Here is a 23,403-nt window from a genome sequence, read left to right as displayed (position 1 = left end):
GTTTAATGATACATGTATGCGGTTATGCCTAACTCTGTGTGAAGGTAGACTACACAAGGCAGTTTTGGTTTTAATAAGAATTAAATCTCCACACTGTTGGATGCTGCACAGACATAATTCCACAGAAATCGATCGGTGCATGAATTAGTGCTTAGATAGGGTGTCTGATGAGGGTACAGTATTGATTAAATGTCAGTCTTGCACCAAGAATCATAAAGAACGGGGGAAAAAAACAATTCTCCACGTTTAGATTGTAACATTTGGATTTTAATCAAATAGTGCAATGAAGGTCAGAGCCTGTGTCCCCTCCCTCCCTTCCCTGCAAACAACTAGAGTGGTTTTTTTGCCATTTCGTAGACTTGCAAGAAATTCTGTGTGAGCCTAAGGCATTGGTATAGTCTATAATGGACAATTGCCCAGTTGCAAAACCCAGGGCAGGAAAGAAATCCTCTAGTGTAAAGAAAACAGATCCATTTTTTAACTTTGCACAGATCTATAATTAACCAACTTCTGTTCTCATTTACATTGACAAACACCGGGAGTAACTTTCTGTTGGCTGCGGTGAAGTCATGCTGTTAGAAGAACTGAGAGCAGAATACAGCCTCGTAATGAAAGGCCCGATCTGGCATAAACGGTCAGAGCCCCATTGGTTTTATTGGAATTCTGCTGATTTACATTGTCTGAGGGTCTGAGTCGCAAAGTCGACCCCATCCTAAATCCCTTTTACACCAGAGTTACTGCAGCCAAAGGATGCAGATTTCTGATTGGGGTTACGTTGATTAGAATTTGTCTTGCTTTTGCATTTTATCACTGCAGAAGATGAAAATAAAAAAGATCTTGATCAGAAGCCAGATGCAATGGCGAGGGGCACAATCCAAGTGCATGCATTATACTAATCTGTTTGGGATTTGGGGTTCTTCGGGGGTGGTGGTGGGTTGTGCAAGGGAAATCCAATTGCCACTGATGTAGAATGTATATAAATGGCGATATATGAAAGTAAGAGACCTAAATCATCAGTGTGTTACTTCCATTTTATTGTTTGTCTAACTCCTCTCTGGAGTCACACCAGTGTGCAATGAGAGTTACTCAGTCATGGGTCAAACCCCAGGGGCTGATTCTGCTCCTGTGCTGGGGGTAAAATCAGGGGTAACCACACTGGAATCAGTGGAGTTACACAAAATAAAAACCACTCAAAGTGGGAGGAGACTCTGTCTCACAGCATTTTGTCCATCCCTAGGGTGGTGAGTACGCCAGATCATGCTCTCTGTTGTGCTAGTGTAAATCCAGAATCATTTCACTCCAACTGATGAAATCATCCTGGATGTACACCCTAGTAACAACAGAATGAGACGGCCTCAGTTTCTTCTAATGCACTAGATGATATGAATGTACACCTCACACCAAGTGAGGTAGCCCACTTCTGCTGAGTAACAACCAGGTATAAGGCATTTAGGGAAAAAAGAGACTGGAAGAGTTGTGTTCTGCCAAAGCAGAGGTTCACAGTGAATAGCAAGGATAGACGTAGGTGCTAAGAATGGTTGGTGGAGCCGATGTGATGAAGCACATTCCTCCAGGGCACAGGTTTCAAATGGACACATCGGGCCTGTGTCTCCACTTACACTGTTGTATATGCCATTGTGACTTTACTGGTAAACCTGGGAGAGAAGCAGTTAGAGCCCAGCAGTGTGACTGTGGTGTGCACCTCGTGTGAGCGCATGCAGAAGCATCCCACTGAATTATACACGAGACATGCTGGGCTTGATCTTCAGCTGGGGCACAGTGGTGTAGTGCTCTTGAGATCAGTGGATCTCTGCTGATTTAGCCCCTCTGATTTAGCCCAATTTCTGCACTCTCGCACTTTGTGTCATCCTTCACACCAGCGCCCATGCAGGTCAGTCAGAGACTTTCTACTGACTTCTTCAGGCTTAGAGTCAGACCTAAGGCAAGTGCCCAGTTCCGACCAGTTTGGCTTGTTTGCAGCCAGCACCCACACTGGTCCGGCATTTAAGGTGACACAGGGGATGATGCAGTCCAGAATCAAGCCCACTGATCCCAACCAGTGTGTAACTGGGTCACGGCAGCAACGAAAGAGAACACAGGCAGGCTTGCCTCTCTAGCTGAATAAGGCAGAGAGAGGGCCAGTTTCTGTTAACTGATGGGGTGCCGAAGTGTGAGTGTTTTCCACCTCGTTCAAGTCCTGAACATCCAGTCATGTATCTACTTTTGGAACACGCCGTCATCTGGCACTTAAGACTCATTCACAAAAAAGCAGTGCGGAGGAGGAGGAAGGCACACCCAGCTTTTGTATTAACTGTACTCAAGCAGGAGGGAAGAGTCAGGGTTAAGTGCCTAGGTACTTTACATAGCTAACAGGTGGAATAGAGTCCGGCCCAGGATGTGCAAAGAGGGGAACACAAAAACCCAAGTTGCTGGAGAGCACTGCAAACAGAGCTTTGCACAGAAGCAGATCACCACATTAGCACAGCAGAAAATGGGACTTTTCATTGCTGTATTGATCAGACTCGAGACAAATCCAGTTCCCAGAACTGGCGGACGCTAGTGCATGTGTGCGTGCGCACGTTGTGGAGAAAAACCATGTGCCAAATAAACGAAACAGCTAAACTGAGCCTCAAGTTAATCTGAATTTTCTGATGGTCCTAAGGAATGTGAAGCCAAGTCGCATCTTACTGTAGAGAGGGCAACCTGCCTTCTTCATTGTTCTGAACTGAAATGAAAGTCGTGAAAAAAATCAGCTTCTCGTGTTAGTAGTGCGAGCTGTCCTGGTTGTGTTTTTCTGTCAGCACTGATCACTTTCTGTGCCACAGGGTTTTGTCACCGTTTGAACCATCCTGCTGAAATCCTGCCAAGATCGCTTGTAGGAGGGGTTAACTGAGTCATCTGAGACTGGGGAGGGGATGGAAACGAATACCTCTCTTTGCAGTGATACTGCTCGGGGGGAGGTGGGGATGATTTGTTTTTACATCATAATTACTGATCAAAGATTCCAGTAGCTGTGAACTCGAGCTACCTGCCGGGGCTGCAGATGGCGTGAGTAATGCTCAACATGCACAGTTAATTGCAATGCACGGTAGAAGAATATACAAGGATTTGCTCGCTGCATTTTTTGTAGTGAGAGATACCTGAGGAAAGAAGAAAACCCAGCAAGTGTTGCATATGTTAAAAGTCAAACTTTGTCTGTTTTTCATGACGAAGGCAGCAGGCTTCAGTTCAGTGCTTCACAGGTACTTAATAGAGGCATTGCTGAGGATTGCAGTGTTTTAAAGGAAAATAGAACTGGACCTTCATCTTAAATTTCAACCAGAGGACCAGTGCTGGTTTCCCACTAGTGTAAGGAATAGATCTATTGATGTCAAAGGAGTTACACTGCCTGTCTGGCATGAAGGGGGATCAAAATCCAGTGCCAAGGCAGAAGAGTGACAGCAGAAGGGTCAAGAGGGATGTCCCAGATTGATTTTCCTCCACTGAATCAGAGCAGGGGGTCGGACCTGATGATCTAACAGGTCCCTTCCAGTCCTAGAAATCTATGAAATCTATGAATACCTATCAAATGTACTCACTTTGCATGTAAGAAAGTGGGGTCTACATCGACGTCAGTGAGCAGTGGGGCCAGGCTGATTTACGGCCACGGGAGAGTTGACTTGCCTGTGCTCTACCCCTGATTTCTGCAAATGCACCCTAGGATCTAAAAGGCAAACACCTTCTTCTCTCCCACAGGTTACATCACTGCAGTGAGTCAGGACCTGCTGAACTCTTGTCAGCGAGATGTGCCAAGCGTATTTTCCCCTAATTACAGCGCTAACAGGAGTAATCAGACAGACAGCAGGCATGTCTACACAAGACGCTGACCGTGGAGTTGTCTAATTAGCTCTGCAGTAAACATCTCAGCGTCTACATGTGCAGCCCTATTGGGCAGCAGTAAATGAATACCACTGTAGGATAGTATTTGTAAATAAGTACTGGTGCACAGCAACACGTGTAGGCACTGATGGGCCTGGCTGGGGCATGAGGATGCTTCAGTGTGGGGGCTGCCTGCCAGCTAGCCCTGCACTGGAGCTCCCTTGTGCCCCAGCCAGTTCCTCTGCAGCCATTGAGCCAGGTCTGGGCAGCCCCGGGGCGGCAGGCTGACCCCCCAGACCTCCTGCTGGCCAGGGCTGCAGCAGCCCAGCTCCACGTGCTGCGGTTCTGGGCACAGGTTCAACCGGCTGCCTGGGAGCAATAAATTCCAGCACAGTATGCGCTGGAGTTTCTTGCTTCAGATTAATTACATGTGTAGACGCACTTAGTGACCCTTTAACACGGATTAAGTACTAGCAATGATCTCTCTTTCCTAAACCTTATTAAAATAAAATGCAGACATTTCTTATGTTGTGCTTAACTCAGGAACTTAAACCAGAGAGGAACTGAGCATCTGCTACTCACTCCTATGATTTCTGCTAGAAGTTACAGGTCCCAGCACCTCTGGATTTCACCTACAGTGGATATGTTTGATTTCAGAAGAAGGAGATAACAATTAGCCTGGTCTAAACTTCTCTGGATGTATCACCTGCCCATTATGTTATATATAGCCACAAAAATATTATGACTGTTTTCTGGAATGGTCCAGGTCCACTCAGTTATTTGGAGCCCATCTCCCACTGTAATAGTTACAGCTTAAATGGGAGTTAGGACCTGAACACCACTGATATGCCTGGCTGCCAGCTATCAAGCCCTCCGTTTTGGGCGGCAGAGGCTGCAGTATGTGAGAGATGAAACACACACCGTGCTCTCTCGGAGGGGATTTACTTCTCTTCGTCCTTGCTCAGTTGTCTGAGATCCTGCCGTCATTATGAGAAACCTACAGTGTCTTTTTCCTCCAAGGAGCACGCTGCCTCGTTCAATCTGAGTGACAATTATTGTCTGTGAAGGGAAAGTAAACAAGGAAGGCAGAAAAGTAAAGGACCTGGAGGAAGGCAGCATGTGCATGTCCTCTGTAATGCGCTGCATGTACTCTGCGGCAGAATGCAGAGCAGGCAGACGCCTTAGAAATGCATAGGCGTGACACCTAGGAAACAATTGTAATAGGGGCACCATTGCATATTTTACAGTTTTCCTTCAGTTGGACCAAACCAAACCCCTGGATCCAAATACCTTCAGTGGTGAAATATTTATGAAGCCAAAGCTACGTGAATTTTGGAACAGAAAGCCATCTCGAGTAGCAGCCTTCCTAGGACTGCAACCAATGTGTGTGTGATTAGACCTCGAGGTTACCCTCTTGGCTTAGTGCTCCGGTGACCTGGAGTAGCTGCAGAAGTGACTCAACTCAGTCCTACCAGGAGCCCTCCTCTTTTCTTCCCCTTGAGTTAGCTGAGGGAACAAAGAGTGCTTGATGCCAGGATCCAAACCATCAGGTGATGGTTTTAAGTGACAGCGCGGCCATAGAGAATCACAGGGGCAGTTTCTCACGGCGTTGCAGAGGGGCAGTGCGAGGAGGAGTTCCTCTTAATCCTTGGCAGTAATAGTTTCCGTGGCTGCTCACCACGCTTCTAGATTCACACTCCCATCTTCCTAGCAGAAGTGTTAGCAGCACTGGGCTCTTCCTGAGCAGGTGACAGAAGCAGGTGCTTCTGGAAATCCCATTAAGCGGACGGAAATCATCCAGCTACACAGACGGCACCTGCCAATGTACCTGTTATGCAACAGATTTTCCACTTCCCAGGGATGGAAAGCCAGGTTCACTGCTTCCCTCCCTCCCTCGGGGGTTCTTCGTCACCAGAATACCCAAAGCCACTCAGCACATCTTGTCTGCACTGCTCCAGGTATTATTTGTCCCTGGATGTTGCATTTGTGGCCCTCACCAACAGGCAGGCATGGGGATCTGAATTGGTGTTGAGTAAGGCAGTTAATATCCAACTGTTGTCTGTAATACCTCCTGCTAGACATTATGGCTAATAAGGGTACTCCTCCCAGCTTGGTCATGAGGACTAGCTCCATTTAGGAAAGGCCTAATGCCTCTGTGGTGACTGGGCTGAACGAGGCACAACGTCTGGTCCATGATGTGGAGACATCTTTAGCAGGGCACTCAGATCAGCCTCCATCAGCAAAGGCCCAGTATATTCCTTAACATCCATTGCAGAAGTGCCTGGAAGACACCAGCCATCAGCATGGGTCCTCTGCAGGGTGGACAGCTGCACGAGGGGGGAGATTTGGGGTCATTCAAGGAAAAACCCATGCAACCAGCCTGAGGATGTTGGAGATGGATTTGCCCTGTTGCCAGAGATTCACATCAGGCCCTGGCCACATCCTGATGAGTGGAAGCAGTCGCTAGGAAGACTCCAAGACCTGTGAGTGCAGAACTTGGAGCGATGCAGCTTCCAGCTCCCAAGGCAGCTTCTGCACGCTTCTCCGCCCTTCTTCTTCTTCTCATGTCTTTGTCATAAACTAGATGTTTTCCAGAATCATGCACAAGCAGTGGCTCTTTCCATCGCTACAGCGAGGTCCTTCTTCGTACGGGTCTCGCCAAGGAGTCAGCAAATGAGTATGTGCTCCGTAGCCAGCACTTCACTGCACTCGCATATACTTGTGTCCTTAGAGTACTCTCATTTGATCATGTTTCTTTTTGCTCTGCGCATTTGCGTGCAGAGGTGATTCAGGCATCACCATGTTGGCCAGTCTAGATCTACCCCTCTTAGCAAGCCCTTCTGGGGTTTCAGGTCCATTTTGCAGCACCTGGTTGCACGTAGTTTTTCCTCCCATAACCTCAGTCGCACCCTGTCAGCCGTTGTGTCCAATGGCACAACACTGGTCACAAAACTCATTCTTGTTTTAAGCCATGTAGTCACTTATTTGTGATCACAGAGTGGATATCTGGGGTCTTCTATCTGCCATGATCTTTCTCTTTGGCTCGCTACCTTTCGTCTGATATCAGGTAGTGCGGTGCCAGCCAGTAGGTCCAGGCTATCTTTTGGAGTTGGCTTTAGACATCCTGTTGTTTCATGACAGCTGCTGTTCCCAGACTGGACATGCATACTTTGGAGTGGAGTAACACAAGGCAGTAGCAGTGGTTTGTAATGGAGCTAGGTTCACACCCCACTTTGAGGTGACCAACTTTTACAGTAAGTTGTTGCAGGAACTGACTTTCCCTTTCATCTTCTCTGCATGTGCTTTGAACGGAAGTGTTCGGTCCAATGTAACTCCCAAGTACACAGCGTTTGGGTGATTAGTCAGTGGTATTCCAGCCCAGGGGATGTTTAATTTCTGCTTGGCTTCTCTGTGGCATAGGTGAAAAGCTGTGACCTGTGTCTTGGTTGGGTTGGCGCGAAGCTGGCTCTTACTGTAGTCATCAGAGAGGTTGCTCAGTGCACATGTCAGTGCTCTTGACAGTGGCAAAGTCCTTCTCTTGTGACGTGATGCATAGATCATCAGCATTCATCAAGCTCCTCGTATTACTGTATGAGTTGGTCATTGGTATATATGTTAAAAAGGATTGGTGCTAGCATGCTACCCTGTGGAAGGCTGTTTCATGTCATCTCCAGCGCCTCTGTTGCTTGCACACTTCTACTTAAAAACGTCTGTTCTCCAAAAGAGATGGGATGAGCGGCACTAGGTGGTAGCTGTGAGTCATACTGTAGACTTGGCAAGTGGGTTTTGTTGGTTGACTGTGTCATGTGCTGCCGATAGGTCTACAAATACAGCACCTGTTGTCATCCCTTTCGCAAATCTATCTCCTATATGCTGGGTGTTGTTTAGTATTTGACTAGGTCAGGACTTGCCTGGTCTAAATCTTGTTTGTTCTGGTGCTGGATGCTGTTCAGTGTGAGTGAAAGGTGATGGAGAACAGTGGTGTTGGCTGTAGTTGTGTTGGTCTAAGGACATAGGCAGATAACGTTCTTTGGGTAAATCTTTTATTGGACCAACTAAATAGCTGGAAAAATTTTTGATTGAGAATAAGGAACTTGTAAAGCAGAAAAAGCAGAAAAAGATGCCACAGAAGTGACACTGGCCTATAGTTCTCTGGGCCAAAAGCATCCTTCCCTGGTTTTAAAAGAGCTATCACATGGACTTGTCACCATGACATAGGTATTCTGAATAATTGTTAAAGAGGCGTAATACCCATAACTTGGTTGCAGGACCAACGTGTTTGATCTGCCCCATGCACATGTCATCAGGACCAGCTGCTCTGCTGTTCTTCGAGTGACTTATTCCAGTGTCAAGTTCATCTATCACAAATAGTTACCACTCTGAAGTCAGTTGGTAAAGGGAGTAAATATACAGGAGAGGAGGCATCCTCTCCCTGCAGCAGAGTGGAGCAATGGGCTCGCTGCAGCAGGAGGCACCCTTGCCTTCTGGCTTCATCTTCAGTATCTGTCGTGGTGCAGACTCCCTGTAGACCTGTGCCCACCAGACACCAGTGCAGGCCCCTCCTCTGATCTTGATGTTCATACACAGTGAACAATCCCCAGCCTTCTTGCCTCCTCTTCTTGGGCATGCTCTAACTCTTTTTAAAGCAGGTTTCCCATTTGAAATCAATAGTGAGAGCCCCTCAGAAATGGAAAACCTGACTCCCTTTTTACTTAAGTTGCTGTAAACCAGGAGTAGAGCCACTGGAATTGATATTGAGAGACAGCCTTGCTGTTTTGCCTGTGGGATTTTATGCTGTTCAGAGTAGAAACTGTCTATAAAGTACCAAGTACTTAGTAATAGTGATTTGTGTTGTGACAACGCTGTACAGCCCCGGTACGGAGCAGGAAACCATTGTGTCAGGAGCCGTACAAACAGAGCAATGAGAATGGTCCCATGTCACTCTCACCTTATTCCAGATTTATCTTCACTGCAGTCAGTGCAGCTAACCCGGGATAAGCATGGAGAGGTAGCACGTTGCACTGGGTCAGATCTATTCTTAAATCTATTCCCCAACTCATTGTTTGATGAGGTTTGGACGAGATTTGGATGGCAATGAAAGTAGCAGAATGGTTCAGCAGAGACAAACCCAAAATTAATGCTCATGTATTCGATTGCCTAAGAAACAAAGAGTCTTAAAAGACCAGTTTTGCTTGCTGTTGACCTGTAGACGACTTCTGTACTCTTCATCGACTACTTGAATCTTGTACCGCAGACATGCTGCTCATGCGTAGAAGGTGGCAGAGCCTCGCGTTGCTGTTTTTGCACTGTATATTCCCTGTGATGTTCCCTGGGCTCCAAGTGGGCCTGGTATCGATTGTCAGGAACTGTGAATCTCCTAGTTTATTATGTTCGGGTGTTGTTTACAAAGAGGCGTGACACGATAATGTGAGAAACAGGATCGGCTCCAGAAGGAGTCGGGAACAGTCGAATGTACTGGACTGCTTTGCAAAGCACTGTGTGTACTCAGAGTGTCTAAAAGGGCAGGGATTTTGCACACCTGAGATGTCACTCATAAAGTCATAGAGAAGGAAAGGACCTCCAGAGGTCATATAGTCCAATCCCCTGTCTAAGGCAGGATCATCCATGTCCAAACCATCCTACACAATCCATGATGTAACCTCTTCACAACACAAGACGTATCACCATAAAATGCTGCCCATAAAGCAGGGGAGCCAGAGCAGGGAGGGGCCCGAAGGCAGGTACCCAGCAGCTCCCCAGTGTTGGGCCCCTTTAATGCATCTCATGTTTGGTCTCCAAACTCTGAAGCAGGATCACCAGTCGCATTTGTTTTTCAAACAGAGCTGGGCCTCTGTTTAGGTGATAAAACCCACATAAAGTCCAATCCAAACTCTGCCCCCAAGGTCTTGTAAATTCAGAGACGCTTTCCTGACTCCAGAGGACTTCTCTGCACCGGAGATCAGAATCTGGCTCAAGTCAAACTGCAGCAGGATCAAGATCGTACATGCTCAGCAAATGCATAGACTTTGCTCTTTGTACAGTAGTGGAAATTAAAAGCATGGCACCAGGAGACTGATAGCGCATTAGTACTGTTTATTAGGACAGCAAATTGTGCCAAAAAGAATACACACAACAGCTAATGATAACATTATGCACATTCATTTAATAGCTAATTAATCTCTCTGACTTTCCTAATATACAAAAGGAACCTGGAATCTGTGAGAACGACACAGCCATTTGCATTTATTATTTCCTATAATTGGGGAAGTGGGAGAAATGGGAAAAAAAACACATCAAGTTGTTCACCTCTGCAGATAATAATAATGAGATGATCATCTCCTGTAGCTTTTAATTAGAAATGTAGCAGTTAATTGATTTCTTGGGCATGTTAATTAAGAAATAATGAGGACCAGGTTGCAGCAAAAGAAGCCAGCGAGAAGTTTGATTCCCTGGTGGAAGAGGTGTTTGTGTCGTGTGCTCCTCCAGCCAGCTGGTTGTCAACTGGAGCTCGGGAGGGCTATGGGGGTACAAGCATGTCCTGGACCCTGACGTACTGATTAAGAATACCTTTTCCAGGGGAGAAGCAGCAGGAGGAAGAATGAGGGTAGAAAATTTCCATAGAGCTCCTCTTGCCACTGTCCTGAATGAACAGTTTCCATCTCCTTAGGGGCCCAAGCAGGCACAAGCCTCGGTGTTGGCTCCTGGGGTGTCTGCGTGGCAAGTCCACCGGTCTAGACAGAGGCCTGGACACCCAGAGCAAACCTTCTGCAAGGAAACTGCTGCCACCTCACCTTAGCCACAGGGTCTTCCCGTCTTCCTATCCCGCTTTCCTCAGCTGGCCGCGGCCGGCGGTCACGAGCCCACCTTGAGGCCGGTGACGAATTCTTGTCGCCTGTCAGATACACGACAGCCAGCCTGTCTCAGCCAGGTGACACATCCAGCCAGATCCCCAGGACGGCTCCACAATCTCCAGTGGGACTTTGCACGTGTGCAGCAGCTGAGACGCTGGCCTGCAGAGTTCCCCTTACCGCTGCATCAGGACTTGCAAGCAATAATGTCAGTCAGTCACGTGACAACAAAACCTCGCAGCTAAGAGAGCGCGCTGCGAAGTGCTAACCTGCTACACGCGTCATCCTGGCTTCCAGCGCAGCCCGGGCACAAAATCGGCTTGCCTGGCATGGGAGCCGGGCAGTCCAAGGCTAGGTAAGAGATTCCTGCTAGTCAGCCTCGCACCCGCTGCCTGTCACAGCTTCTGGCCTCTAGTTCCCCGCGCTTCCTCCAGTGAAACAGCCTCGCTGGGTTCTTGTCCATCGCAAGAGAGATGTAGCTTCTTCGTGCCCATTTGCATCTGTGTCTTTGGGGACCAGGCCAGGCTCCTCGAGCTTCTCCGGCCGTCTTTCTGTTTCTGGGTTCGTCCCCTATTCGTAGGTTGTCTCATTAACTAGAGCCCAGTCCCACAACTCAGGCAAAACTCCGGTTACTCAGCGGTTACTTGTCGCTTCTTATCTGCGCTTAAGAGTGCGAGCGCTACAGAGCAGGGCCAGGTCCCCCCAGGGTGTAAATTAACCTCGCTCTGTTGACTGCATCGGAGCAATGCCACCCACTGAGGATTTGGTCCTGTGCTTGTCTTCCCTTTTCTGCAAAGCACGACGCATGCTTACGGTGCTAAGTGAATAATGCTCACCGTACCGGTGAAGCCCATGGGAGTTCTGCCTCAGCAAGGACTGTAGGAAGTCACTTCCAGCCCCCTCCGTCTTCCTGATCTAGTGAACCCACTTTTCCAACACAGCGTAGGAAGATTTTAAATAACCCAGAGCAGGTAGGGGGCATGCCCCGTTTCTGGGTTTATGTCCGCAACACAGACTGTAAATACACCAGTGACACAACTGTACAAAACCGACCTTGTAGAGCACTGTAGATCTCAGGGTAACATCAATGCCACACACCAAGGTAGTCGTAGCTGTCTCTTCCTTTACCCCTTTCTTCTAAAAGCTTGTGACCAAGAACTCAAGTTCTGTGATGTGCCACTCACAGGCATTCGGGGAGTTTCTGGGTGCTGTCGAGCATATTACAGCGAGAGCTTCCCCGCAGAGTGACGCTGAGAACAGATCTCATTAAACTACCAAGAAACTATTGCAAAGGGGGCAGCTGTGCCAAGGAACTAGCCTGATTAGGAATCACTTATCGGTGTCGCGGGTGCACAAGAAGTGATTTCCCATGAGTCCTGATAGTGCTGGTTATTTACAGACCCTGAATTCTCTCTGGTTTCCTTTCAGAAATACCCTTTTTTTCTTCATGTTTTGTAAATGGTGTCCTCATGTAACCTTAACCTGTCTGACAAATCGCTCTCCAGCACCCCAGCCACTCCAGTCTGAATGCACCTTATAATTGTATTGAATGGCAAACTGTAAACCATAAGAAACACAGGGGTATTACCTTTCCAAAATGTCACTTGTCTTCCAGCCGTTATTACGATGTAACTTTACAAGCACATATACCTCTGTCAACTTCGATCGACTTTGAAATGCGCACAGTGTCTTTTTAACCTTCTCAATAGATTTATCGATCACAACACTTTATGTAACACTTCTAAATGTCTGGAATAAAAGCGAATGCATTTAAAGGATTAGGCTGCCGCTTGGTTATTATTTATGTGATTATGCTTATGAGAGATGCAAGGGCTTAGTGGAGCAAAGAGACACACTTGGCTTGTTATTGTATATGCCAGTGGCCACGTGCCATTCTGAAGTGTACTCTGTGTGTGTGTGTGTGTGTGTGTGTGTGCGCGCGCGCGCAAGCGCATGGTCTCATGTGCATGTGTATTCCCTACTGCCTCTCCTGGGTGAAAGCAGGTGTGTGTGTGTGTGCGCGCACACAAACACACCTTCCTGCCTCCTGCTGGATGAAATCATACCTGCTTGTGTGTATGTGTGTGTACATGTATTCTCCGCTGCCCAGCGAAATCAGGGCGGTGGGGATACGAGTTTGCCTGCACACTCGCACAGGTTTGTGTATTCCCTGTAGCTTCTGCTAGATGAAATGGGATGCCTATGCGTGTGTATGTGTGTACACATTACTGCCAGCTGCAAGCGGGGAAGTCTGTGTGCACACACGTATTTTCTGACCGCTGCGTGAAACCAGACATGCCTCTGGTTATATGTACCTGTGTGCCACGCTGCCCCCTGCTGAATGACATCAGACCTGCTAGTGTGTATGCATGCGTGTGTGTGTGTCTGTGTGTGAACGCACACCCCAGGTCACCCCGGCCGAATGTATGAGGCAAGACCATAACATTTTTCATCCATTAAAAAAAAAAAGATGTCAGAGTTCATTCCTGGGACCAGTGAAGCGATATCCCCTGTACTCGCTCCTAGCAGGAGTAACTCCTCCCAGCGTGGCCACGTGAAAGCAATGTCCGCGGGGGGGTACGTGCAGGAACTCAGCTAACCTGACCGGGATGAACACTTAGTGTCATTTCATTTTAATTGTTCAAGAGGTTGCTAGTTAATCTTTTCACAGAGCTTTCGTAACCCGATGTCTGCGTTTGTAAAATACTAAGGTTCAAGCCCACCCCAGTTACTTCCAAAATGAGTCCCTTCCACTGCCCCCACTTTACAAGGTAAATCATTGCCTCGTTTTTACCAGGGACGAAGATCCTCCCTCCCGTTGCGTGAAGGGTGAGTGGGAGCAGCTTGGCATGAAACTCCCCCCATGCAGAGGGGACGGGTTCAGACGGGATTTCTATTGGTGCCCGACTTTGGGTTTGAAACGTACCTGGTGCCTGGGACATGCTGACTTGACCCTTTGAGGTTAGGTTTCAGGATCTCCCGAGCTGCGGAGCGTGGCGATCGCTGCATGCCAGCACTGGATCCTAATAGTTTGCCAGGTGAGTTTGTGAAATTTAAACCCAGGTATCACCTAGAGCAAAGTGTGCCTTGTCTCTAAGAGAAGACAATCCCCACTGCATGGGGAGAAAAAGGAGCAGAAAGCCAAGGAGACAGCGACATGGTTACCACGAGGAACTGCGCTGCTTGTCTATACACACAGGCTGCAGCCTGCTAACCAAGCCGGTGTAGATCAGTTTGCCTAAGTGGTAATCCAGTATAGCATATTACAGTCCAGGAACGAGAATGAACACGGCACCTTTCTGCCTGTGTCCTGGTGAGTTATTAAGTGTCTGCAGTACTCTATGCTGCTTCGTGTGGGATTTTGAATCAAGTTCCACGATGTCCAGAATATCTAAAGCAGACAAAAGCACTAGGATGAAGCCCATGGTCAACAGCACTGAGGGTGATTAAAATGAGCTTATCCTTCCTTGCCATGCTGGGAACCTGGTGTGTGGACCCGGTCTTAGCACCTGTCCCTGCTCTGAGTTCAAAGTGCAGACACAGAGCAACAAGCAAGCAGGTCTCAGCAGGCAGAAGTGAAGATGATCAATTAGAAGTTGCTGGGCAAAATGCAGGAAGGAGCCCAGATTATCCCAATAATCCCACTATTCATCCATGAGGGAAGGAGCCTAGATTACCCCATTCTGATTGGCTGGTCAGGCTGCCATAGCAATGATGTAACCATATACCAATCTCAGCGGAGACCCTGGTCACACCAGTAGACCGTTCCCTTGCACCTTTTAGGTTCGTTAGGGGAAAGTTAGGGGGAGAAAGACAAGGCAGACTGTGGCGCGTTGGGAGGAATGTCAGGAGCCCACAGCACCAGTACGGCCCACGAGCTTCCCCAAGGCTGAAGCCCTTTAGACCCCTTTCAGCCCACAGGATTGAAGAGCAAAACCCTTGGCTTGCTCAGTAATGCAAACTTTGGCTTATACAAGGCAACGAGTGGAAGGTGCCCGATTCACCGGGAGCGTGGGTTGCCGAGCAGCTGCATTCCTTGGGATGAGATATGTGAGGAATGGAGATAGATAGCTCAGAAGGCAGCTTAGAAACCAACCAGCCAGTTGCATATTCAGGGGAGCTGGAAGAAGGCCTTGGTCACCACTCTCCTTCCAGCCCCATGGGTCAGGCCACTTTTCACAGCGGAAGGATACATAGGAATAGCTCCCTAGGACGTGCGTACAAAGGAGACAGCTGAAATCACCAAATTCACCAAGGGGCCCACATCTTAGTCCATCATCCAGAGCAGGGCTGTCCCCTGCTTATATAGGCACAAGGGTTTGGCCCATGCATTGTCATCCAGCACAAGCCGAGGGGCTGCCGCCATCTCCCATTGGGAGGCATTAGCTGTAGCCTAGCAATTCCCACTGCAGGCCCTGGTTTAACAGGGAATAGAGACCTGTGGCTGGAGGGGACAGTAGCAAGGCCTCATCCCCGGGTGTTACACAGCTGTCTCAGCCCCTGTCTGTTCTGCGTAGGTTCTTCTGCTGCATTGGCCTCCGTAGGAGTGGGGCGTCTTCAAGAGGACTGGCATGGAGCCTGGCATCATTCGTGCCTTTGGTCTCGCATCTGGTCCCTAGTGGAAGCAGCATCAGTGCCGAGCAACTTGTTCCGGTAGGAGTTGTGCGCTGCGTTGTTGTTCAGGGGTGAGTTTGTACACCGTGCATTGATATTGCAGAAGGCGCAGTCACATGTGCTCCCGAAAGACGTTGGGATGGACTTTGGTTCCTGGGGGAATTTGCTGTACAGCCTTGGGCCAGAGCCTTGCAAATTCTGTGTCCACCACACTCCCTTTCCACCCCTCCCCAAGAAGTGAAGTTGCCAATTAAATTCTCCTCCCGGTGCTTCTGCTCTTTTAGGGTCCCAGGCCTGAGCACTTTGCAAATAAGGAAAGAGCCATTGAGCTTGATTGGGAATGTCAGGGAGCACAGGGCTGGTTTGATGTGCTCCTAGGAGCTTGTCTTGCTTGAACTCCACCCTAAGCCATGCCGGCTTCTTGCCCAAGTACATCCCAGGGATGGCAAGGTAGACTGCAGTGCTGTGGCCCAGCTAAGAGCACAGTTCAGCGCGAGATGGACTCAAATGCAAGAGCATTGCTCTGACAGTGGGGCTGAGGGCAACTGCTCCTTGTGCAATAAAACCCAGGGCCCCTTGGCAAAAACAGTGCAAAGCTACTCTTACCTTTTACCATTTTTCCCCCCTGCACAACCTAAGGATGGGCTTGCAAAAAGCTGTGGGTCTCTTTAAGAGGAAAACAGTGGGGTCTGGGAGCAATTCCATATTATGTGACACTAAGCTGTGCAGTTGAATATCTGCCCTTAAAAAACAACCTCCGGCGGCAAGTGCGTGACTCCGTCTACAGAGCAGGGGGTAAAGAGTGAGTCCCTGTTAAGCGTCTTTGCTCTAATCGAAATTATAGCTCGGTAAAGCACCAGCCCATGTGAGATCAGTTGGGCCCTTGGAAATTAAAGCTGGAACGACCTCTTCTCTCCCATTCAGGCCTTTTTTTCAAGGCTTAGCTACTCCACGCCCATCTGTCCCCTGCTGCTCCCAACTCTCCTGTTCCCTGCGATCTTGTCTCCAGTTCATTTGAGCTGTCCTCAGATGCACACGCAGTCACTTCATGTGATCTGTCCTACACACAGTCACAACCACAAACACACACACAGAGAGCCCCCTTTCCCAGCAGGTAACACGCCATGTGTCAGTAGCAACCTTGCTGCCAGGAGGCTTCTGATTTCCAAATTATCCATTCACTTTCTCGTCCCACCCTTTTGCTCCCAGTTGCACCCCCATCGCCCCAGGCTGTTTGCACCCGTCAGGCCCTTGCAGACAGGCATCAGCTCCTGGCCCGTCCCAGCGGCGGTTCCCATCAGGGCCATGTGTGTCTCGCTCTTGGATGTCATCTGTTTGTTTAGCGCTTGGTGCTTACATGGCTTGTCCTGAGAGCCCCTGGGAAGACACCTGTTCAGAGCCTAAGCCGACAGCTCTCAGGACCTCGGGCTGAGCCCCTGGGTCAGTGGGACAGAGCGCTGGCGGATGTGTATGTGTACGTGTGTGTTGCGGTGGAGTGGGGAGGGTGATGATGGGTGCGTGACCCCTGGCAGGGCCGGAGAGAGGCATTTAGTAACCAGATCTCGGAGCAAATTCCAGAGCAAACCAAGGAGTGAGAAGTGGGGAGAGAGAATTGGAGGCTCCTAGAGCTGCTTGGGCCCATGCTAATCCTGCCGCCTGTCTTGGAGGGGGATGCACATGCAGGCGATCACCCTCCTGATGACTGGCTGCATGCCCAGGACAGCAGGCTGCAAGGGCGATGCAAGAAGAGCCCCATTCAACCCTTTGGAGTGCAACAAGCCTTAGCACGGGGCTTGGGGGCAGGGCCCTGTATAGTTTATGGGGCAAAGCCGGGATCCCAGGTCTCCCATTGGGGTGAGGTGTTTGCTTGCAAATAAGGTCCCGTAGCACAGCACGGACCCTGGATATCTGAGCTCCGGGGAGCTGGGATCTGAGACCTTGCGGGAACCTCCTTTGCTGGGCACTGCTTCACCTGGGGATGGCTCAGAGAGGGCTGACCCTGCCTAGAGCCCGGGTGGGATGAGATGTGACCTCCTGCAGACTCTGCCAGGCCTCCTGTCCTATGCTTCTCTCTTTCCTGGCCGGGAACAGCAAACCGGTTCCTTCCCAGGCAGGCCGGTTTGCAAAGCTAACCCCAGAGTCAGGACTCTGCCTCCTCCAGCAGGCACCAGACCCCCTCCCCTGTCGGACAGTCCCACGGCACTTCTGGAGCGGAGCATGACTGACCCTGCAGGGCCTTGGAAGACGTGATGAAGGAGCGGTCCCGGCCGAGTAAAAAGGCTCTGTTAACACGGCCCTGGATCCGCTGGCTGCAGTGCCTCCCTTTTATCAGCCAGCCCAGGGGACTCTCACGGTGAGCGGAAGGCAGGGTTGTTTTGGGATCGCCTCGCCCTCGACATTCAATCCCTGGCGCAGGTGTGAAGAGCAGCTAAGCCATCACCCCCTGCACATACCTGCCATACCTGCACCAGCTCCCCCCTCCCGCGCCCAGTGCATGGCTCAGAGAGACCCGCAGGGGCTCAGACCGCTTTGTCTCCTGGCTATGAGGAGGGTGGGTGACACTAATACCTTCGCGCTTGAGAACAAGAGCAACCAAAAGGCTTGTGTCTCCCTACAAAGGGACACTGGCTTAATGAGATGCTATCTCACTAATAGCTGCTGTGCCGGAGGGGGGAGAGTGCAGAAAGCACTTTGGGGGGGGAACGAGCCATTTGAGGGTGTCTCTGACTTCACAGACATCATAGGCATCAGGGCTGGAAGGGACCTCGGGAGATCATCCAGGGTCCTGGCAAGTGGCTCGGACAGCTTAGTTCTCCCAGCTCCTTTGCAAACTGGTGCATCCATGAGATTCAGCTCAGGGGGGCATTAGCAGCCCAAGAGGGTGCCCCAGGTATTGCCACATCGAAGGTCAAGGTGGGATGGAGCAGAGCCCTGCTCCATCTGCTGGGAAGGCGCCAAGCCCACAGGGCCTGTCTACACTACGGCAGTCATGGCACCAAGACAATAGGTCCTGCCCCTCTGCTCCTATCAACATGAATAGGGAGCGGTGAGAGCACCCTGGGGGCACCACACTCGGGGCCTAGGTTTCTGGTGTGGCTTGGAGCACCCACACTCATTGCATCCCCAGTGGCTTAATTTAGAGGTGCACAGAAAGTACTGGAAACATCAAAGAGGCTCCCGCAGCCGTCTCATACCCCTTCTCCCTGTCTGCCCGGGTCAGTCTGCACCCAGAGGTTGCACCCAGGCTGAAAAGTGGTTAGTCGAACCAGAGCAGACTCCCGCATGGACACCCCATGTCACCCACGTGCTGTCCACTTGGCTTATAGTGGCCAGGACTCAATTGAAAATCCCAGGTTGATTAAATTACTTGAAGGTCTTAAAAGATGTAATTAAATTGTCATAGCTGTGTTGGGGGAAGGTGACTGTGCCTGCGAGATGGCATGCACATGGGAAGGGAGATGCTGGGAAGGACAGGCATGCTCCTCACATCATGGGCTCCTCAGAGAAAGGACCAGCTCTTCAGTATGGGTTTGTGCAGGACCTAGCACATGAGCCCCTGATGCTAATGCAAAGTACTTCCATGAGATACGGGCCGGGAGCAGATCTGTGAAATGGTCAGCTCACTACAGCCATATGGTCTGTCCCCTTCTCCTCTCCTGCTATGATCGGGAAGCTGGCTAAGCCCTCTTCTGCAGGGTCATAGACTTGGCCATGTTCATCTTTCTGGGGAAAAGTCTGTTGCTGAGCTGCAAAGAGAAGTTTTGGGCTAGGGCATGAGGTGGAAAGTTTCCTGGGAAGGTGTAATATTTTTTCTTTCTGATTTTTGACATCAGGAATCCAAGTCTTGTCTCGCCTCCTTCTCCCGAACGTCTCCATGGATGAAGACAAGGGGACTCCGGAGTGATGGTGCACAGCAGAGGGGTTTCCAGCTGGATCATGTTGATTTGGGGGCCTATTTCCCTGAATGCAAACCCCTTTTCAACTCAGACAACCAATCAACTAGCTCCTGCATGCTCAGGCATGGATGCCGAGGTAACTCTCAGACCCAGGGTTTCCCAACAAACCCTCCATGATCTTGGAGAGGAAGAATTTGAATCACGGCCAGCACTACGTTCCACCCGCCTGTAAGAGCTCTGGGGTACAAAGCAGGTAACTGAAGCCTGGTACCATCAGGACTGGTCCCCAGGCCCCCACAGCTACCCTGGCAGCAAGAAGAACATAGGACTATCCGACTAAGCAGCAGCTCTGCAGAAAAGGACCTGGGGGGACAAGAAGCTGGACAGGAGCCAGCAGCGTGCCCTTGTGCCAGGAAGGCGACCGGCATCCTGGGCTGCATCGGTGGGAGCGTTGTCAGCAGATGGAGGGCAGCGATTCTTCCCCTCTATTCAGCACTGGGGAGACCACATCTGGAGTCCTGTGTCCAGCTGTGGGCCCCCCCACTGCAGAAAGGATGTGGACACATTGGAGAGAGTCCAGCGGAGGGGAATGAAAATTTTTCAGGGGCTGGGGGACAGGACTGGTGAGGAGAGGCTGAGGGAGCTGGGCTGATTTAGTCTGGAGAAGTGAGGACCAAGGGGGATTGACTAGCAGCCGTCACCTCCCTGCAGCGGGGCTGCAAAGAGGATGGAGCTGGGCTGGTCTCAGTGGGGGCAGGTGGCAGGACAAGGAGCAATGGGCTCAAGCTACAGCAAGGGAAGTTGAGGTTGGAGATTAGGAAAAGCTCTCTCACCAGGAGGGTGGCGAAGCACTGGACCAGGCAACCTAGACAGGTGGTGGAGTTTTTTTAGACCCGGGTAGACAAAGCGCTGGCTGGGATGATGTAGTTGGGGCTGGTCCTGCTTGGAGCAGGGGGGTGCACTAGATGTGACCTCCTGAGGTCCCTTCAGCCCTCACTGTCTATGCGTCTAGGATCCAACACAGACCGTGCGGGACCATACAGAGGCAGAGGGGCCCTTTGCCAGGCCATTTCATGAGCTTTTCCATCCCAAATTCACCACTCAGTCTCCAAGTCGTTGCTGCTGGGCGTTCACAACAGACACAGTCCCCAGCGCTTTGAAGAGACCAGGCAGCATCTCCTGCAGGGCCAACCAAGGCAGAAGGACAAGCAGGCTGAGGTGGGCAGACCAGGAGACGATCGCCCAGTCTGGTCCTGCGGCCCATGCAGCAGCACCTGCCGAGGAGGTGGCTCGTTAATGGTGGACCTGGGTCGTGAGGTGTGGTCCGGACTGGGAACACCAGCGCCAGGTCCTGTCAGCAGAGATGCACCTGAACCACCACCCTGGGGGATGAAAGGCTTCGTGCCCCATTGCCAAGCCCCTGGGACTGTCACAGAGCTGTGGCAACGGCGCAGCAAACACAACCCCTCGAAGCAGCTGCTCAGCCCTTAGCCATTAACCCAGCGCCTCTCCCGGGCAGCTCCCACATGGGCAGAGCTGGGACTCAACACTTGGGCAAACAAACCCAGAGGCCTCTGACCCCTCCCTGGCCTCCCCCCCGTCTCAGACATGATTCCCAGCAAGGCGAGGAGACATCAAAAGTCTCGGGGGAGCTTCGCAGCGGCTGGTAATTCTTAATCGTGCTTAACGAGCCCTGACAGCGCAGCCCAGCATAGCTCACCCCGCAGTTGACTTCCAGCGGGCAGGTGCAGTTTCCCAGGCCAGCCTTGTTCCCAGGCCCTCACGCCCCCCTCCAGGGCTCTTGAGCTGGCATCTCCTGACCTGGCAGGACGTAGTCTCTGCCACCTTAATGGCAGCATCTTTGGAGCAGGAACAGCTCAGTGCCTGCACACTGACCGATGCCATCAGCTGACCCTGGCACCCTTGATGTGCCCTTTACTGGACGGTTCACAGATGTGGCGGAGGGAGGGGAGCCCATCAACCCGCTCCCCAGCACCTGCCAGCCGTGGAAGATGCCTTCGCCTGGCTTGCCCCCGGGAACATTGTGCCGCTTGTCCCCAGACCAGCTACAGCAGCCTCGGCCCGTGCCAGCAGAGCAAAGGGACTGCGGGGAGCATGGCAGCAGGAAGGAGTGTAGGGGCTGGCATGCCCTTATCCTGGCCCTTTTCCTGTCAGCTGCCCCCCAGCAGAGCAGGATCCATCCCAGCCAGTCTGCCCTGTACAACTGGCAGGAGCAGGTCCCGGGCTGGGAGAAGCCCAGCACGTGGCACGTAGCGCGGGCTGCACAGAGAGCGCGGGAATGAGTCGGTCATGACTGCATGTTCCCTTCTCCTTTGGACACTGCCTCTGCACCCCGCTTTCCAGTGTCCCCTCCTTGCCAGGTGACCACACAGTTACTCTGCCCAACACCAGCTGAATGCCGAGTCCGTGGCTGGATTCACTGATGGCTGGTACAGAGGTGGGGCAACTGCAAACCAGACACCATGCGATCAAGTGCGGCCGGGGACTCACCCTGGAGGCGAGCCTGTTTGATGCTCGGCTCAGGTCCCGTAGATAGAATGAATGTGTGGGGGATGGATGGGGAGGGAGAGACAGAGAGAGGAGGTGTGGAGCTAGATGTAGAGAGGATAGAAGTGATGTGTGGAAATAGAGAGACGGGACGTGGGGAGAGAGGACAGAAGTAATGTGTGGCAGGAATGTGGAGAGAGAGAGAGAGAGAGAGAAAAGTAGCATGGTGGTACATCTTATACTGCTATCTATAGAGAAAGATGATAACTATATTGCTGTATCTATAATATTTGTCTTGATAGATAGATAGATAGATAGGTAGATAGATAGATAGAAAGAAAGTAGCATGGTGGTACATCTTATACTACTATCTATATCTAGAGAGAGAGAGATGATATCGGTCTATGGCTGTATCCATAACATTGGTCTGGACTGGGAACACCAGCTCTGTATATATAGGAGAGAGAGAGAGAGAAATAGAGAGATGTAACACGTAGGGGGAGAGAGAGAAACTCCTATCCATGGAGAGGCCTCGTCTCCCTGTCCCTGCCTGGCCTTTGGGGTTGCCGGCCGACTGACCCCTGCAAGAGGGGCTGGGAGGTGGGGGGGTCCGGAGCCGGGGCGTGCCGTACCGTGCCCTGGAGCCGCCCAGGCCTGCTCCAGCCCGGCGGGCGTGCGGGGAGCAGGCTGCACCCTCCTCCCCTGTGCCGCCCCGGCGCTGTCAGGCAGAGGAGCTGCGAGCTGCCCTGTCTCACACAGTAGCTGCGAACCGCGGTGCTGTCACTCACGCTGACATTGCCAGGATAAACAGAATTAAGATCTTATCGGCAGCAGTGCAAGCGTCTCCAGTTTCCCTGCTCGTTCTCGGCGCGGCAGAAAGTCCTGCGTTTCCCCCCAGGCCCGGCTCAGGTCCAGAGCAGAAGCCGCCGGGCAAGTGGACACCAGGGCTCTTGCCGCAGCCACGGGGGCAAGATTCAGGTGATGCCGCAATGCTCAAAGCAAAGCCCCGGCGGGCTGCCTCCCCCACTCCAAGGTGCGGGCCCCGCTGAGCCCTCGGCAGCGGTGCAGCCGGCCAGGCCCAGGCCTGCTAAGTGCAACGGGACTCCCCAGAGAAGGGAACAGAGGGGACATCGTCCACAGCTCCTCCTGCCTGCATCTCCGCCACGGGATCTCAGCTTCCCGAGCGTAGCCAGGCCTCGCCCTCTGCTGAGCTGTGAAAGGGATGTCCATGAAGGACCTGCCAGAAATGACCAGCCCGGTTCACCGAGCGGGTGAGACCGATGCCTAGCAAGGACCGCAGGACCTCAAGGCTCCCGGCTCCTGGAGGGACCGGCCCAGACCCTTGGACCAGACCCCGCCATGGATATCCTGCGCTGTCTGGCCCACAAGCCCAGCGTATGGTGGGAGGATGCCCTGAAGACACAGCGCCAGTGGCACTGGGCGCTCAGCAAACCACAGGGCAAGGTCCGGGGGCTTGTGGGCAGGGGCAGACCCAGAAAAGTGATGGTTGCGCCTGTTGTCAGCTGGGCACATGGGGAAATTTAAAATCCATCCTCCTGCCCCCACCCCAGGGCCGAGCTGCCCCATCCCCACCTGCCAGCCCTCCAGAAACTAGCCTCGAACGTGTTCGTCGTCCGCGAGGATTCACCCAGGCTCTGGAGCTTTTCGCAGCAACCGTC

General features: G+C 51.4%; 1 protein-coding gene and 1 long non-coding RNA gene across 2 annotated transcripts in view; one reads left to right on the top strand and one right to left on the bottom strand.

The window, feature by feature from the left end:
* SFXN5 (sideroflexin 5) overlaps positions 1–16,357 on the top strand; it is a 209,612-nt gene extending 193,255 nt beyond the window's left edge. The window contains exons 15-16 of the mRNA XM_019552962.1: positions 13,668–13,744; positions 15,224–16,357. Coding sequence (XP_019408507.1) covers positions 13,668–13,744; positions 15,224–15,363 — 217 coding nt within the window. The 3' untranslated portion in view covers positions 15,364–16,357. The remainder of the gene's footprint in view (positions 1–13,667; positions 13,745–15,223) is intronic.
* On the bottom strand, positions 803–20,120 carry LOC109322100. Its single transcript, XR_002104311.1, has 3 exons — positions 20,110–20,120; positions 7,695–7,706; positions 803–6,397 (listed from the first exon to the last, which is right to left on the bottom strand). It is a non-coding gene; the product is annotated as an uncharacterized LOC109322100 (long non-coding RNA).
* Positions 20,121–23,403: the final 3,283 nt, after the last annotated feature.

This window comes from Crocodylus porosus, unplaced genomic scaffold, assembly GCF_001723895.1.
Source record: "Crocodylus porosus isolate Cpor-Errol unplaced genomic scaffold, CroPor_comp1, whole genome shotgun sequence".
Lineage (NCBI taxonomy): Eukaryota > Metazoa > Chordata > Crocodylia > Crocodylidae > Crocodylus > Crocodylus porosus.
The sequence above is the reverse complement of the archived record's forward strand: the minus strand, read 5'-3'. Positions and strand labels throughout refer to the sequence as shown.